Source organism: Manis javanica, chromosome 7, assembly GCF_040802235.1.
Source record: "Manis javanica isolate MJ-LG chromosome 7, MJ_LKY, whole genome shotgun sequence".
NCBI lineage: Eukaryota > Metazoa > Chordata > Mammalia > Pholidota > Manidae > Manis > Manis javanica.
The window spans coordinates 118,708,059-118,727,009 of NC_133162.1; the positions used below are offsets into that span (position 1 = coordinate 118,708,059).

General features: G+C 34.5%; 1 protein-coding gene across 3 annotated transcripts; it reads right to left on the reverse strand.

Moving 5' to 3' along the window:
• Positions 1-1,711: 1,711 nt before the first annotated feature.
• MMADHC (metabolism of cobalamin associated D) lies at positions 1,712-18,307 on the reverse strand. 3 transcript variants are annotated; one of them, XM_073241417.1, is made up of 8 exons: positions 18,231-18,307; positions 17,693-17,752; positions 13,215-13,359; positions 10,299-10,516; positions 7,399-7,504; positions 6,724-6,854; positions 3,100-3,186; positions 1,712-2,207 (listed from the first exon to the last, which is right to left on the reverse strand). In XM_073241417.1, exons 2-8 carry the CDS (start codon positions 17,699-17,701, stop codon positions 2,007-2,009), a joined length of 897 nt encoding a protein of 298 aa, XP_073097518.1. In that variant the 5' UTR covers positions 17,702-17,752; positions 18,231-18,307; the 3' UTR covers positions 1,712-2,006. The 3 variants fall into 3 exon arrangements, with proteins under 3 accessions (XP_073097518.1, XP_017528631.1, XP_017528632.1); XM_017673142.3 differs by having other exon boundaries at positions 18,167-18,304; XM_017673143.3 differs by lacking the exons at positions 17,693-17,752; positions 18,231-18,307 and adding an exon at positions 17,825-18,151.
• Between the last annotated feature and the right edge of the window lie 644 nt (positions 18,308-18,951).

Genomic DNA, 18,951 nt, shown 5'->3' on the forward strand with positions numbered 1-18,951 from the left:
AAGCTTTTCAGCTTGATATAGTCCCACTTGTTCATTTTTGCTTCTGTTTCCCTTGCCCAGGGAGAAGCTGCTCATGTTTATGTCCAAGAGACTTTTGCCTATGTTTTTTTCTAAGAGTTTTATGGTTTTATGACTTACATTCAGGTCTTTGATCCATTTTGAATGTGTATGAGGTTAGACAATGGTCCAGTTTCATTCTTACATGTAGCTGTCCAGTTTTGCCAGCACCAACTGTTGAAGAGGCTGTCATTTCCCCATTGTATGTCCATGGCTCCTTTATCGTATATTAATTGACCATATATGTTTGGAGTCTCTATTCTGTTCCACTGGTCTGTGGCTCTGTTCTTGTGCTAGTACCAAATTGTCTTGATTACTGTGGCTTTGTAGTAGAGTTTGAAGTTGGGGAGCGAGATCCCCCCGGCTTTATTCTTCCTTCTCGGGATTGCTTTGGCTATTTGGGGTCTTTGGCGGTTCCATATGTATTTTTGAACTATTTGTTCCAGTTAGTTGAAGAATGCTGTTGGTAATGATAGGGATTGCATCGAATCTATAGATTGCTTTGGGCAGGATGGCCATTTTGATGATAGTAATTCTTCCTAGCCAAGAGCATGGGATGAGTTTCCATTTGTTAGTGTCCTCTTTAATTTCTCTTAAGAGTATCTTATAGTTTTCACGGTATAGGTCTTTCACTTCCTTGGTTAGGTTTATTCCTAGGTATTTTATTCTTTTTGATGTCACTGTGAATGGAATTGTTTTCCTGATTTCTTTCTATTAGTTCATTGTTAGTGTATAGGAAAGCCACAGATTTGTGTGTATTAATTTGGTATCCTGCAACTTTGCTGAACTCCGGTATCAGTTCTAGTAGTTTTGGAGTGGAGTCTTTAGGGTTTTTTATGTACACTATCATACAGTTTGACCTCTTCTTTACCAATCTGGATTCCTTGTATTTCTTTGTTTTGTCTGATTGCCGTGGCTAGGACCTCCAGTAGTATGTTGAATAACAGTGGGGAGAGTGGGCATCCCTGTCTTGTTCCCGATCTCAGAGGAAAACCTTTCAGCCTCTCGCTGTTCAGTATGATGTTGGCTGTGGGTTTATCATATATGGCCTTTATTATGTTGAGGTTCTTGCCCTCTATACCCATTTTTGTTGAGAGTTTTTTTCATGAATGGATGTTGAATTTTGTCGAATGCCTTTTCACCATCTATGGAGATGATCATGTGGTTTTTGTCTTTCTTTTTGTTGATGTGGTGGATGATGTTGATGGATTTTCGAATGTTGTACCATCCTTGCATCCCTGGGATGAATCCCACTTGGTCATGGTGTATGATCCTCTTGATGTATTTTTGAATTTGGTTTGCTAATATTTTGTTGAGTATTTTTGCATCTACATTCATCAGGGATATTGGTCTGTGATTTTCTTTTCTAGTTGGGTCTTTGCCTGGTTTTGGTATTAGGGTGATGCTGGCTTCATAGAATGAGTTTGGGAATAATAAAGGCATAGTAGTATTATTACTCTTCTTGCACATAAATTATTTCAAAGTAATACTTAGAGTAGAACTAGAATACTTAAGAGGTAATAAAAAAGAAAACTGAAGTTCAATCTACATTGAATCTAGAATTCTCAATTGCACTTATTTAAAAAGATTGTATACGTTTCTTAGGAATAGTAAAGAACTGTATTTTAAAAATACTGCAATGAAAAAGCACACATTATCATAACCAAATGTGTGATTTATTGTCAGAGAAAAATAGTAGTATGAGATCATACCCTGGTTACATCTTAATTACTGCATTCTGTACATTTTGGATGTGCTCAGCATGTAGTCAATCATAATATGAGTGGACATGTGAGATTTAAAGATCACACACCACCTGCCAATGCTGTAAATTCATTGATATTGAAATAAATACCTAAAAATAAGGAAACTTTAAAAACTGAAGCCTTTGACAGTATTTAAAGATCAAACCAAATAGTACATACACTAGTATGCCAAATAAACTGACATTATTGGTAGTTTCCACTTAATTTCTTCATAATGTGACTGTCCGGTGTTGCATTAGTGAAGATACTTCCTACAAACACATGGGTACCCCAGAAACTATGACGAATCACTTTGCAGCAGCCAAGATCATCAACAGAGAATCCTAAGTGTCGATAGCGTTCATCTGTCTCAAAAAGAGTGTTGTTTGTATATGGTCCAAAAAACTGGAGGAAATGAAAAGGGAAGTCATATTTTCATTAGCAATAGAGACAGTGGAGTTACAATTTTTTTGCTAACATGAACACTATCTATTTTAATTCTCCAAATATTTAGAAAATCAAGTAAGAAATAAAATAGTCACATGTAACACCTAAACAAATACTTCCTCGCCAACCAATACTTATGCATAGTGGAAATGCAAAATGATTTAGCACATTTCATGTTATCTAGGACCAAATGCATAATATTACAAGACCTTTAGAAATGGAGTAAACCTTAGACAATCATTCATGGTTTACCGTCAATCACTTTTTAGGTAGGGAAACTAAAGCCCAGAGGTTTTCGTTCTAATCTATTCTGTATCTTATTTGACTTTGAAAAGAAACTGTATATATTCCTACCTTATGATCCAAAAAATAAAGTTATTATTTATAACTGAAAAAAATACTCAGAATTTAAGATGTGACAATAATGATTCAGGTATTATCTTCGAAGTATAACTTTATAAATGTTAATTTCCAAAAGTTACTTTTCTAAAAATTTATTTTCCCATACATAATTTCTTAATTCTAAAAAGATTGTTTCATTGTTAAAGTAACTACTGATGGCCGATTTGTCACTAAAAAATAATAAACACACTAATTTAAGGAAAATCAAATAATATCTACTAGTGAAGATGGTAAATTTTTACTATTTATAATAAAAAATTTTTAGTGATAAACTTAACTGTAATAGTGTTCCCTCAAAGTTGTGAATGCTTCTTTGGGTAAAACTGTGAGGATTTAAAAAAGTCTTAAACAATACAGTTTTACCAAGGTGTAATTATAAACATTTTGTAATAACAATTCCTAGTTCAAATTTTATAATCTAGCTTTCAAAATTTATTTAATTACTCACTGCTGAACCAGATGATGGGTCAATAAAGTCAGCCCAATAGCCTTCAGCTCGAAGAGCATAGCAAATTTCCTTAGCACCAATGATGAACTGCAGAGACACAAATAATCTCAAGGTAGTATCACTACAGATTCTTTTGCTGCAGAGAGAAGACTCAATAAGGTTAATAAAAAATTAAAACAATGATAAATTAGACTGTAAAAAGCCACTAGATTATTTTCAACAGTTGAAAAGATTAATGGTTCATATAACACTTTCATTTGTTTCAAAAAGACTAAATTATATATTTTTCTTCTACATTATTTCCTATTTTAGGAACTATTTCTAATCATTGCTGTGCTATTAAGTCCCAAATTGGTCATGAATTATACACTATAGTTGCTATTTTGTGCCATTATGTTAATATCAGAAATCAGGTAAGAAGGTGAAACAAAATATTCATAATGAAAAATACATGAACCATTCATTAGTTTGAATAAAAGTTGCTTAAAAACATTTACTTCTTTGTGTGTCCTTCAAAAACTACTCAGTCATGAAACGTCTCTGAAAAGACACATAAAAATACTAGGATAAATGGATAGAAGGGGTACAGGGTTGGAAAGGGTACATCTTACTACATATCCCCCCCGTGTCTTCTGTATAGTTTATAATCCTTACAGAGCATGTATATGCTATTACCAATTAAAACCTTAGTTTTACCATCCTAATTCCTAGGATGTCCTTAGTAGCTTCATCAGAAGTCTAAGCAGTGAGAAAGACAGTAACAAATATTAGGATGTTAAAAAAAAAAAAGGACCAACCATAAAAAGTTAAAAACAAGGACACAGTTCCACTTCCAGCCATAACAGTTATAGGTACCAAACTGCCATCTGCTGAAAACTATAAAATTGAACAAAATATATGAGGCAGTTGTTTTTGGATCCCAAACAGTAGTCAGACAAAACTGTAATCTTTGAGAGAAGGGAAACAAATGAGGTGATTCCCATATTGCTAGCTTTCTGTCTGGTGACACTTTCTTGCTGCAAGGCAAGGAAGTGGAGTCCAAGCAAAGGGATGGTGTCACTGTGCAGAGAAGGGAGGAAGCAAGAGTTCCTGACTGCTGATGCACCTGTTGTGGGGTAAAGTATGGGAGAAGGGAAAGACATATGTGCAAATGGGGCTCCTAAGTAGCTTGCAGAGCAATCTGCCCTGGTCTGGTAGTCTAGGGCTGACCTATGCATGCAGAAGGTGAGATTCCATGGGTGTCAGCTGTGGGGCTGAGAGCTGAATGGTGCTATTAGGGGTCATGCAATTCTAGGTTAATATGTATTTCTGGCCTGCCAAGTTTCATGAGACCTCGCTGAGCACCTCTGCCATACAGCTGAGATCCCCAAAAGTCCAATTTTAGGAATTTTGGACATATCCTAAAATATGGGGTTAGCAAGCTACTGCCCAAGGGCCAAATGGCTGGCTGCCTATTTGTGTAAGTATAGTTTTACTGGAACACAGCCATGCCTGTTCACTTATATACTGTCTATAGTTGCTTTAACAGTACAAGGGTAGAATTGAGTAGCTGAGACCCTATGACCTAAAAAACCTAAAAATTTATTATTTGGCTCTTCACAGAAAAAGTTTGCTGACCCATGCTATAGAGGTATATAACTTATGCTAACTTACTTTTTCTCAGTACTTTCTTGTAAACTAATGAAAAACATTAATAATGTATTCTTTAGGTGTTTTCATACTTAATACTTTTTGCTGTATTTCATTAATTCTCATTAATTTTAAGAATAGGAAAACTACTGAATATGGTCTAGGAAAGTCATTAATGAACAAATGTACCATATACAAAAGCTACAAGGAGAACAAAACAGTGCAATCAAATGTTTGCAAAGGTTAAATAAAGGAATCCCAAATTATCACAAAAAACCAGTTTCAAGCATTTTGCTTAAGATTTCTGCTCATCAAGAGCAACACTGACATCTGGTGGAAAAATTAGAATAGATTTAAACCATAAACAAAATATCTACTTCAACAGTAAGCTACATGTGGTTCTAACATAATCACTATAATCAATAATCAATAATTGAATTAATTAAAAATTAAAATAATAGCATTTTTAAAATAGAAGGACCTGATTTTATCATAGAAAACAAAATAGCTTCAGTCATTATAAAATTGAGAATCATATGATACAGCATGTTGCCATTTTTGAAAGCTCTGAAATTTGTTACAGAAAATTGACTTTTCACTATATTGGGATCAGTATCAAATGATATGCTCAAAATTTTTAACATCAAATATTAGGACCATTAATGCAATGCACGTGTGTACTCTAGCAACTTCATGATAAGTATACATTTACCAAGCACTGTCTAAATAACTCAGTAAACATTTTCTATTTACATAGTGCCTAATTAAATTTCAACTCTCTAGATTCAGGTCTCTTTAACATCTGAGGGAATTTCTAATGTATCTCTGTAACTTCCTTGTTAACTAGCATATAATTTGCTCATGATTGTTAACTACTATTTGAAATTTACTATCAAAGCTGTGTGTGGGACATAAAATATGAAGTCATTATCATAAAACACTATGTTCAGTATGTAAGTTACATCTTCAAAAATGAACAGAACCATATATACAACCTTGAAGAAAATAGAAAATATTCCTAATATTATTCTGCATGGAAATTAGTAAAGGGAATTTTTTCAACCATCGTTTGCCAAGGTTCCTGAATGAGTTAATCTTGACCTGTCATACAGGCAAAGGAATATTCCATTTTATCATACAAGACTTAAGTTACCACTTATCATTTCTCAGGTTGGTAAAAATGAAAAGAAATGCTAATATTTAGGGTAAGCAGGGTGACAGCATATATACTAGGACAATCTTTTTAGTGGGAAAATTGGCAGTGTCTACCAAAACTTAAAATGAATAAACCTTTCGAAACCACAATTTCCTATTTAGGAATCTACAGATTTAACTATGTGCATAAAAATATATGTGCAAATATATTCTATGCCTGTAATTGCAGAAGTTGATTTCCAACTTGTAAAATACTAAGAAAATTTACCAATAAAAAAAATTTATGGATTGCCCATGCAACATTAATAGTAGGCAGATTTTATAAAGAACAAAATATATCAATGTGTAATGCTATGGAAAGGTGTCAAACCCACCTTCTGGTTAAAAGTAAAGGACAGGAAAAAAATGTAGGTATATAGTAGTATTGTACTATATACTGGTACTATTACTCCTTGAAGAAAGATGGGATAATTTTCACTTTTTATCTGACATGCTTCAAAGAGAGGAAAGGAGATAGGGAGAGAAGAGGATCAGAGAATGAAGGGTATGAAGAGTTAATTTTACTTTTTTACTGTTTTTTTTTCCCCTTTATTGTCCAAATTTTCTAAAACAGACAAATTCAAAAAAAGAAACTGAGGAAGGAACTGGACAAAATCTAAGTTTTTCAAAGATATTAAAAAAAAAAGGCATTTTTATTCTCAGAAAAGATCTAAGTCCTTTAGTACTGAAATATGTTAGCAGAGAATTAATAAAGGCTAGAAAAGACACACATCATTGTAAAACACTGGTTTATTGGTATTTAAGTAAGATCTTAAAATTGTCATTAACTGAAAAAATTACCTTTTCTAAGAGCATTTCTCTTTCATTTTCTACTTCTTCACTCCAAACAGTCATGTCATTCTTAGTTTTCTGTGTCACAGTCAGAATCATTAGTTTCTTGGTGGTTACTTCTGGAAACAGTGATTCAAAATCTATAAATGAAATAAGAATAAAAATTTCAGGGAGAAAATAATTTGTTTTTTAAAAAAAGATACAGAACATACAAATACTTAAGAAAAATGATTAAATTATTGTGGTATCAAGTTAGGGTTATAAATGCATATTATTTTTGAAAAGGATGAAATGAACTTAGTTTTGGTTAACTTACATTGCTACCAGTTATGAAAAGTTGGGTTCTTGTTACTGCTAAGACTAAGATTTTTCTCAGTATTGCATGTTAGCTCATGAAAATTATAGCTGTAACAATCACCCAGGAATGGAATTACTTTAAAGAAATATTTAGGGAAATAGTTATTAAAAATTCTATTATGCCAATCTAATGGCAACACGAGGACAGATGTTGGGGGACATTTAAGAGCCTTTATCTTGGCCATGCAATCATTTCCAGCCAGACATGTTAAAATATTTAGTTATAAAGCATTACAATTCCTTATGGGGTACATTATTCAACACATTTAAAAATTAGTGACGTCATCTAATATGTATTAGTGTGAAAATGTACAAAGGACAATATACCTCTTCGCAGCAACTCTGGACACATCTGGATCGCACACTCTACTTTGGCGCTTTCAAAATAAGTTTCTGCACTGTTGACTTCTTGTTCAACAGGTGCATCGTTACCCTACGGGGAATAAGAAATGTAAGTAAACTGGAGTTTATTATTTATTATAAAATCTGGAGTTCAAATCAAATATCTTGCCATATGAATTTGTCAGCTCTAAATTAAAGTTTCTTTAATAATCCTAATTTAACTGGAGATGGAATAACAATGTTCTTATTTACTCAAATTTTTCTCTCTGATGATTTGAAAATTTTAAGAAAGTTAAAAAAATATGAAGATATGAATATATTGATATTCTAAGACTTGATATGAATAGAAGTTGGCTAAGAAACTAACTAAAATGCCATAATTGTGTTTTACAATGTCCCCTCTTCTGAAATTGAGATATCTTGTTATCCTTTTTCTTTCATTCTGTAATCTGTAAAATGGGGATAACAACACTAACTTACAAAATAACATGATTCAATATACAGCCTCTTCTACAACAAGAGCTTACAAGCTTCTACTCAGATGAAGTTTACAGGACACCTACTATACATCAGACAGTGACAACAGCAGGCCCAACAATGATAAAAATAATCCCATCTTTACTCTAAAGCATCTTGGAGCCAGTAGAAGAAAAATAGCATGAACAAATAAATGTAATCCAATTATGAAAAGTGCTACAGAGTAATGAAAAAAGTCTTTTGGTGATACAAATGGGTAAGAAACTTGCTTTGCTGGGAGAAATGAAGAAAGGGTTGAAATCATCATATTTGAGCTACATATTAACAGGTATGTTTGATAAGTAAAGAATAGGTGGAATGTAGATTAGGAATTCAGGAGGAAAAACAGTTTAGCAAGATATAATAACAGCAAAAAGGCATGCAATTATCAAAGAGAATGGTATAATTACAAAAAATGAAAAGTATGATGCAATTGGGGTGCAGGAGTACAAAGTAGTACGAGGTAAAATGGGAAAGGCAAGGGATCAAAATTGTGGGAAGCCATTTATGCCACCTTAAGAAATTCTGACTTTATAATATAAATCAGGAATAGCAAGATTAAATAGAAAAAGCTAATGCTAGTATTACCATGGAGGATGTGTGGTAATGAGGAAAAGCAGGTGATAAACCAGTAATAGCCAACATTTATTGATCACTTATTGTATTTAAGTGCTTTACATATATTTTCACATTTAATCCTCATAGCAATTTTGTGGGCTAAGGGTTATTACAATCCCCATTTTACATATAAAAGAGGCTCAGAAAGGTTAAGTAACTTTCTCAAGGTCACAAAATTAAATGGCAGAGCTTATCTTTGAAGCCAGATTTATCCCATCCGCACAGTCCATCCTACTATAAATGCCTCTAAGAATCAAGGTAGGTAAGGAGCCTTGAACTCTGGCAGTATCAGTGAGAGTTGAAAGGGTACAAATAATTTTAAGAGCTACTTCACAGATGGAAGCAATGCAACTTTGTCACCGTTTATGGGGTTATGATGGAGAGAGGAATTAAGTTTGGTACTAAAGTTTTCATCTTGGGATAGTGGGACAATGACTAAGTCATTATACTGATGATAATATAGGAGTATGGCCAGGTTTTGAAAGAGAAAAGGACTACTTCAGTCATAGACATGTAAATTCTTCATTCAGTACTAGACATAAAAAATCCAGGGACCTGTGAGACATCCAGATAAAGATGTCTGGCAGGCAGATAGGAATACTGAACAAGGTATGTCAGAGATAGAAACAGTTAAGTTAGGAATTATAAAAAAACATAGCCTGTGGAGAAAGCCAAGGGATTAAGTGACTAGGGGGTAATTCAAATGAGAGGATGAAGGGCAGAACCAAATGGGAAATATGTATTTGGTAGGCAGGAAGAATAAAGATGAAGAAGAAGGAATTATCTATAAAAGGTCAGGGGAGGTCCCAACTGTTTCAATGTAAGGTTATCCAAAAAAAATCCATAATAATTTGAAGGGCTGTTGCATTTAATAATATGGCTTTGATAAAAAACCCAGCCTAAAACTATGAAGAAATGCAAAAAATGATAAGGATCAGGGAAAGAGCTGACAGAAACTCTGAATTGCATTTAAGTTTCCACTTGAGTGATGCAAAACCAGTTTAAAAACTCATTTAAAAAGCTCACAGAAAAAACTGCTGTTTTAAAAAATACCTATTTATGAGTCTTTTCACTTTACTGTATCTGAAGAATTTCAGAGATCTCAAAATTTTCGTACATTTTTATATGGCTACAGGAGTATAAAGCTCAGTAGATTTTGGTCCATATATAAAAATTATAACTACCATTTGTAAAAGGGAACCTAAATCTTCAGTAATACAGAAATAATTAAATTACCTATATTTGAAATGAGTAGTTATTAACAGATATATATATTAAAAATTTTTATTAAGGTATTATTGATAAACACTCTTATGAAGGTTTCACATGAAAAAACAATGTGGTTACTACATTTACCCATATTATCAAGCCCCACCCATCCCCCAGTGCAGTCACTGTCCATCAGTGTAGTAAGATGCCGCAGATTCACTTTTGCCTTCTCTGTGCTATACTGTTTTCCTCGTGATCTACCGCACCATGTGTAACATAATACCCTACTAAAAAAGATATTTTTGAAGAATTATTTAATTACCTAAAAGACTGTTATCTAAAGTTAAGTAAAAAAATTATATAGTAAACACTATATATAGGACAATGACAAGTTTTTAAAAGCCATATATGTTGTCTTTGTATATATTGGAATTACACAGATTTTTAAAAACTCTTTCACAGAAAGTAATATGCTCTTAATTATGAGAAAGTAAAAAATCACAATGATTAGAAAAACAGAATAAATGATATTAACAATTTACCTGAAATTCGTTAATGTATTGTGCCATCACAAACTCATGTCTTTCACTTGATAAAGGTTCTGCTAGAACATCAGGTAGAGTTTTTTGGACCTGGCTTTTATTCTGTGGTGCAGTCCCATTGAGGTGACAATCAAAACCTATGTTCCCAGGAAGCTGGAATCTCTGATCTTGAGGTCCAAATGGTCCCATAGTTTCATCAGGCCACACTGTTTGAGAGCCTAAAGAACAACAAAATTTTTTCATCTTCTCTTAAACAGTCAAGTGCATTGGCAGACTGAAAGAATGCTCTTCTTCCAAATAGGTATTTTTACCTAACTGACAGATCTTTAGAATTTGCTTTCCTGTGTGAATATTAACTAGTTTTAGTCATTTCCAAAACACTAATCAAAGCAAGCAGTTGCTAGCTCAAAGGCAAGTTCATAATTAGGGGATGGATTCAATAAAGTGCTTTAATTCATATTATGTAATGTTTGGTAGTCTTTAAAAAGAATGTAGTAAATCTTTACTGATACTGAACAAAGTATTACATATTACATTAAAAGAAAAAGCTGTGTCAGAGAATAGTATATATGACACTTATTTTATATCCTTATGTTTTTAAATACAGAAAAAAGATGTAAAAGGAAAGACAATGAACTTAACAGTGCTTATCTCTGGAGAGGGGTATTCAACAGCTGTTACCCAGAACATTAATGGGCTGAGAAAAATCTTGTGTGAACCATTGTGACTTAATGCCCTTTTTACCATTCACATGGGTTAATATGAATTAAATGCTTATAGAACAGACCACATTATATATAGGCACACCTGGTTTTATTGTGCTTCGCAGATAGTGCATTTTTTTTTTTTTTTACAAAGTAGAGGTCTGTGGCAATCATTCATGCAGCAAGTCTGCTGATGCTGGTTTTCTAATAGCATTTGCTTACTTCATGTCTGTGTCATATTTTGGTAATTCTTGCAATATTTCAAACTTTCATTATTATACTTGTTATAGTAATCTGTGAGCAGTGATTACAACTCACTAAAAGCTCAAAGAATGGTTAGCATTTTTTAGCAATAAAGTATTTTTTAATTAAAGTATGTACATTGTTTTTATAGACATGCTATTGCATACTTGAAGACTATAGTATAATGTAAACATAACTATTACATGAACTGAGAAACTAAAAAATATATTTGACTTGCTTGTTATATTCCCTTTACTGCAGTGGTCTGGAATTGAACCAGTAATATCTCTGAGATATGCCTGTACTTAATTCACTTAAAAAAAATACCCAAACTTTGGAAAACCAGACAAAAATATCCAGATAAGAATAAAGCAGAAAATATAACAAAGAAAAAACTGAGTAGGAGTTTTGTTTAGAGAAAGGGACAACTGTTTCAGACATTTGATGGCAATAAAAATATTAATAACTCTGCCAGAACTGAGTGACTGAAAATGCCTATGTCAATATGGCTGCTCAATCACAAGATCACAAGTGCCATCATATCCCTCTTCCAGACCTATGACCGATATCACCGTTCAATCATAAATTCTTTCTTGCTGAACCCAGACACAGTCTCATAATATCAGTCCAAACACTCTAGCCCAAGAGTTCTCAAACTTTTAAGTACTTAAGAATCTTCTGAGATCTTGTTGAAATGCTGATTAGGATTTAGTAGGTCTGGAGTACGGCTCAAGATTCTTCATTTCTAATGGGCTCCCAGATGATGCTGACAGAACTGGTCTGCAGATTATATTTAGCAAGGCTCTAGGTAGCCACTAATGATTGACTGGAGTCAGTTTACAAGCTAAAAACATATTAGCTATTTTGAACAAGATGGGTTTTAATGACTATTCAGATCTAACAGTTGAATAAAAAAAATCCCTTATTAATAGTGGATTTGAGTGTATTTTCATCTGTTTACTGGTCATTTAGGTTTTCTCTTCTGGGAATACCCTATCCATATTCATTAAAAAAATTTTTTTTGTTTGGTTTTCCACTGGGTTGTCTTTTCCCTATTCTTCTATAAACAAATCTTTATATATTCAGGATATAAGCCCTTTACATTATTTTGAATGCCAAATCTTTCCTTTCATTTATGAAACATACATATACTTAGCCTTCAGATGATGTAAACCAGGGAGTAATCAGAGATGGAGTAATAAAAGAAAACCACAGCAAGAAAACTGGGGAAGGCCTTGCCAAAGCCCAAGTGAACTTACACTGCATTGTAAATAATGTGGTGTGTGAAAAAAGGATTCCATGTGCAATTCCTTTAGGATACATTAGGTTAAGATTCTAAGAGTCCTTACTTAATATTTTAGTGTGCATTATAAATCTCCAAGATAGAAATATGGTAAATAGCATTTCTCAAACTTACCTAATCACAGAACTTTAAAAAGAAGTTTTTTAGACATTGAACAATGACTTACAGCTTGAGGACAGTTTGGGAACTGTTATGAAAGCAGTGGGAGATAACCAAAGTTTATCAAGGAAGTGACATGATTAAAATATTTTGGATTAGTATGTTAATATGCTATCTTATCCACGTGTGCAAAACGGGTAAGAAGCAGACTTTGTAGATTAGCGGGTAAGTTATTGTTCAATAAACACTATTATCTAAAAAGTGGCAGCTACACTTAAGAAATTCAGCAAAGAATGGTGCTAAGTAGTAACAAAGTTTAACAAGATCAAAATAATATATGTTTCAGAATTGTGTATGTTTGAAAATATTTAGGAAAAAACTAATATTTAAGAAAGTAAGTTTCAGAAACCAATATTCACTCTTTCTTTTCTATACTGTAGCTTTCTGATATATTTAGGCAGAGCTCTGATTTTTATTTTCAATGGCATAAACTCAACTTCAGAAAACACACATAACTCAAACAGTTTTCAAATGATTGTAAGTCAAGCAATAATAACTTTTACTTACATATATCTGGGGGTGCAGTGGTCAAATGAGATTCATCAGAACCTGAAGATCCTGCTGTTGAAAAGGCTTTGGGATTGACCACCTTTTTAACTAAAGAGCAAAATCCTGGGAGATAGGAAACCAGTCTGGCTCTGTTACAGAGCACCTAAGAATGACACAAAAATTAAAATCATTTTTTCTGGATATAAATGTTTTACATACATATACAACCTTTGGCAAATCCTTACAGTGCAATGTACGTTTTAAAACAAACATTTATTCTATTACTAAGTAACTACCATATGATACACATTATGTTTATACTTTAAAAATAAACATGAATATTGAAAAAAAAATCAAATAAATTACTTTGGGTAAAAGTATATGGTTTTTCCAATAAAGGCCAGAATCAAAAGTGCCACATTAGAGAGAATGGGAACCTGTAAAAGTTTTCCTCTTATCAACATTAAGTTGATAAGTATTAAGATTTTTCTATTCTCAAAATAAATAACTTTCAAAATTTCTCTTAGAACCAAAACCTGTTTACTTTCTCTTTTCTTCTTTTACTTCTAGTAAATGTGCTAATTATCTCCCATGCCATCTTTCCTCTTGGTTTTGTGGCAGTGCCCACTTTCTTCCATTTTAGCACATATTGTGGGACATTTTTTGCTTATTTCATTTCCTAGACTCTGAGGTTAGTTATGATGCACAAATGTGTAAACATCTTTCATGCATAAACTTTCAGCCCAATACCTGGGTCATAATGATTTAATGCAGGAGATGGCAAACTATAACCAAATACAGCCTGTTGTTTTTGTAAATAAAATTATTCTGTAATGTAGCTATATCCATGTATGTATGTATGTATTGTCTGGCTACTTTCATGCCATAATGGGTGAATTAAGTAGTTATACTGAGACTATGGCCCACAAAGGCTAAAATATTTACTATCTGGGTCCATTATATTAAAAAAAATTGCTTCTAGTTTAGTGAAAGATGTAAGAGCAAATATCATATCATCTATGAAATACTATTAAAAGATTTGAACAACTGAGAGATCCTTGAGGGAGTAGGAAGAAGTTTCATGGAGGGTATGTTAGGTTTTGAAGAAAATAGAAATTTTCAGGGCAAAGTAGTATTTCATGAATGACTTTCAGGAACAAAGACATATATACATAAAAGGTATATTCAGTGAGGCTGGATACAAGGGAGTGTAATAAAAAACAGGCTTCAAAGTTAACTTGTGGGCAACTATAAAGGCTTTATACTTGACACAGTAAAGGGCTGTTATATCAAGATAATTTTATATCAAAATAATAATCAGAACTTTAATCTACAGGCAGAGGAGAGCAAACTAACAAAAATAAGGGATATTTTAAAGAATGTACTACTAAGGGCAGTATGTAGAGAATGGATTGCAGTGGGGTCAGAGAGGTGGTATGAAAACTAGTTACCAGGATCTTGAAAGATTCTAGTCCTTTGATCCTTTAGAATCATTCTTTTTCTCTTTCATATAGTATTCTGAAATCCAATCTGTATGTGTTGTATTTCTTAGAAGTATAAGTCAACCATCCTAAATGGTCTTTCCACCTCTCTGGCATACTTTCTTACTTTCCCTTTACCTTCCCCTTCCTTCCTCTCCTCTTTAGTTCCAAAAAATATCTACCCAACATTTCCCATATTTCTCTGCCTTCTTTTATACTGCAACAAGATTCCTTCTGCTAAAATTCCCTTTTCCCTTTTCTTCTGTGCCTTTAAATTAACTCTTTCTTCAAGACTGGGAGAAGCAGAACCTCCTTCACATGTTCCATAGTGTAAGCCCTGTCTCCGGAGTACTTTGCCCACCTGAAAATTTAAGCATCCTCCCTTTGGTCTGTGCCTAACCTGCTCAAAGAGACAAATGCAGTGATTATCAGGCTTTTTACCTACTAGACAAACTCAAGACTTTTGAGTGTTTCTGTATTATAAATTTACCTTTATAATTTGAGGACATTTAACAGAATATGCCTCAGGAGCTAAAGGTAATTGAAAAATTTAAATTCCAAAAATATTTTGAGCAAAGCCTCAGAGTAAAAGTCTCAGTAAGATATTATCTGAAGGGGGTAATACTAAATAGTAAATAATTTAATTTAAAAAAATCAATATGATGTTAGTTACTATGGGCCAGATCCTGTGATACGTTGTTTACTTAATTTCTACAACACTTCCATAAACCATTGTTAACATTACTTTATTAAAATATTGTGATTCTTCACAAGCAAAATGGAAGGAAAATGAAGATTATCCAATTGTTTTAGCCACTCCCTAATATAATCAATGATTATTTTAGTCTCTGAATACCAAAGCCACTAAATTCTATTTTGATATTTTTTATTGATGGTAAAACTTTTAACAAAAGTTACGTGATAAAATGGCAGTTTGTTCTCTAAGAAAATCTAATCACCAAGTTTCATTTTTAATGGCAAAATAAACCAGTATCTAATTTGTTCATTATAAGGGATAGCTGATGACTATACTAATTTGTTTCAAAAGTTTACCCTTTAACCTGAATGATCCTCAAATCCTTTACTGTGGAGGTAGAATATTTTGTACCAACTTGACAGACTTTATGACATTAGATCAGTTGGTGAATTTATTAAAAATGACTGCCAATAAATAGCTCAAAAATCAGATCAGTTTATTTTAATTTCAGAATAAGTGTATTTTATATATGATTTATTGACTTGGGAAGATGACTGGCTGTTTAATTTAAAAATCCCTATTAGTGTATGAAGAAAAAGTCTTTTATGAACTAAGTCCTGCTTTTGGTCATGTGAGGAGAAAATATGGTCTATACCAGACTGAAAGCTGGTTGTCTATGAAGCTCATCCATATCCATCCACAGATGTTTTTGTGGAATTCACAATATTACCAAAAGTTTACCAAACTAGATACCAACACAGAGAAATTGTGAGGTTTCACACAAAAGGTCCAGGTTTTTGGCTGATCTTCAAAACTCAATCTGGCAACACTAGATTCCCATTCCCAAATGGCATTAGTTAGCAACAAATGGCTGTAGCTAAGGAAAGGCTGCCTCCTTTATATCAGAAGAGTGTTTCAGTTTGTCAGTCCCCTCCAAGATCTCTTATTTTACCTGTTCCAGCCTCTGAAGCATGGGCATTTATAGCTATGTATGTAACTAAACTGCTGAAGACACACATCTGCATATTTCATTACAAACATCCATTTAGCATTTACAATGAATATAAACTAACACAAATTTTTAAAAGTTTATTTGAATACTGAAATGAATATTTTATATGAACTTTTAACAATAAAGGATTTATAAAAGTATCTTTCAAATGCTGACCCTACTGAATTCTTTATTCATTTTAAAATAAAATAAAGCCAGGGCAAATATTAGCATTCCATTGATATTCCCATCTCCTCTGAGAGCACCACGTTTCTTTTACAACATTGCCTTCACGTGGGCATGGATAGGCAGACCTTCATCTTAAAATGTGGCCAAGACTAGTGGTCTACTTTTTTGACTTGTACCTATAGTCACATCATTAGACTCTTAATATATTCTGCTCAGTTAAAAAGCAGACTGTCCTGGCTAACTGTTGCCATATTAATCTTCCTAACACACAGCTCTGATGAAGTCATCACAATTTTAATAAGTCTAAATTACTGAGTTTGGCATTTAAGTCTATTACTTGATCCCAACTCCACAAACCACCTATCTCTTTCACCCATTTTACATTCAGGAAGGCAGACGGCTTCAATTCCAAAAGGGGAGGTGGTGTTTTTTGACTATACCTCATGTTCTTCACCCAAACCTCAGATTATCTAAATCCCACCCATCTTTCAAAACTCAAATGCTTCTCTAAGTGATCCTGAGCCCCAACTCTCCCTTCTTCACAAAGCTTTGAATCTGCATTACTCCTCTGCGTAGCTTGTACAAAATTACTACTTACTACTTTCATTGTAGCTGTTTTATGTGTCTTATGTCCCTTCTATATGAACTTCTTACATTAGTGTGTGTCTTCTGTGTGTCTGATTAATCCCAGGACAGTTCGAGTCAATAAATATTTCTGGTCTGTGTAAATAATATTACTTGCTCTCATTTTATAAGTTTTAAAAGTTACTTCCTGTACTGAAACTACCATAAAACCTTCAGTTTAGCTAGCCAAAGAAATTTTTAACACGCTTAAAAATAGATTCTAGATATTTACCGAAATATTGTCTTTAAAAATACTGAAAGGATGCTGGTACTGGATGCATTTCCAAAAGTGAACTTGTAGAAACAAGTACACGTGTATTAAAAAGAATATTTGTCTTCAAAAGCACAATACGATGATTTCACACCCCTTGCCTCCCTTGACATTTTTCATACATTAAGTCTAAGCCCAAGAAACATGATGCCATCAACGCCATCATAATTAAGCCCGTCCCTCCACTTCCGAACAAGTTCCCCAATTATTTGACTATGGTGCTGAAGAGACTCATTTACTCACACTGGCCATTTCTAGCGAAGAGGGCAGACGCAAAGAGTCTTTCCGTTTGTGAAGTTTTTCCTGGGAAAGGGCAGAACAGAAGAGGCGAGTGCCTGATTAAGCTCTTAACATCGGGCAGCGTGCGTAACTTACGTCCATCGTCTTGCACTGTGCGTCCCTCCACGACGACAGGCCAGTCTAGGCGCTCCCCGCTCCCCGAGGCGGCTAGAATTCGCCCCCAGCCCCTCGGGGCGCACAGACCCCGCCCGCCCAGTTTGTTCCCGTAAACCTCTCGGACCAGATCGGGGCGGGGACAGAGGAGCCGGCGGCCAGCGTCAGAGTCCCGAGCAACAAAGCAGCTGTTTCAATAAAGGCCGGGGCTGCGCGACAAAAGCTCCAAGCCAAGCTCCAGCTGAGCGGACGGGAGAATAAGAGAAAATAGTGACAGGACGACAGGGGAGAACAACTGGGACCCTGGGGGAAGAGGGGCAATACCGAATGCCGTGGCTCGAAGACGCGCGAAATCGGACGGGCTGACGCGGGCGGAAACCATCCGTACCAATCACCGCCGCCGCCGCCCGCCGTCCCAGACCCTCAGTCTTCCCGCTGCCAAAATGGTGGCAGCCGCGGCAGCTGCGGCACGTCCCCGCGGGCAGCGACCAGGCTGAAGGAGTTGCTTCCGAGCGCATCGATGGGAGGGATCGTCGAGTCGATGATTGCGCACGCGCAGAGTGAGGTGGTGCGACGCCCGCGGGAAGAGAAGTGGGCTCCGGAGCTGGGTCGGGCCGGTCCGTTTCATTCCTTTTCTTGGCTCGTCGATCCGTTTGATGGAGTCCTCCCACCCCAAGACTGCCTCACTGCCCCTGGGAGGGACAGTCTTCCGTTCTTTGTCCCAGTTTATTTTTCACGAATCACTGTTTTTGAGCATAGAGCACTTACGTTTCTTCTCTTTGACTACCAAGCCCGTAACAGGATCAATAAGTATATGTCACACAACTTATTTATAAATAATCTATCATCTTGTGTCAGTTGTATTTTTTTAAATTAACAAATTCATACTTTATTCCTATTGATATTTCTGGTTAGGACATGTTGGGCAAGTTACTTAGTTAGTCTCTTTATGCTTTTGTGTCCTCAGTTCTAAAATGTGAATTATAAGAATGCCTGCCTCATAGACAGAAGTTTAAATAAGTTTATATATAGCGAGCAACACACACACACACACACGCACAGCTTGGGAGTCACAGATGTCTTACACACACACAGACACACACACCTTG

Excerpts from the sequence above, each read along its gene's own strand:
- MMADHC (XM_073241417.1), bottom strand. Across the intron at positions 7,505-10,298 it reads AATACATTAACGAATTTCAG|GGTAACGATGCACCTGTTGA; the intron begins GTAAATTGTTAA and ends TATTCCCCGTAG. Across the intron at positions 2,208-3,099 it reads ACCCATCATCTGGTTCAGCA|TTTTTTGGACCATATACAAA; the intron begins GTGAGTAATTAA and ends CATTTCCTCCAG.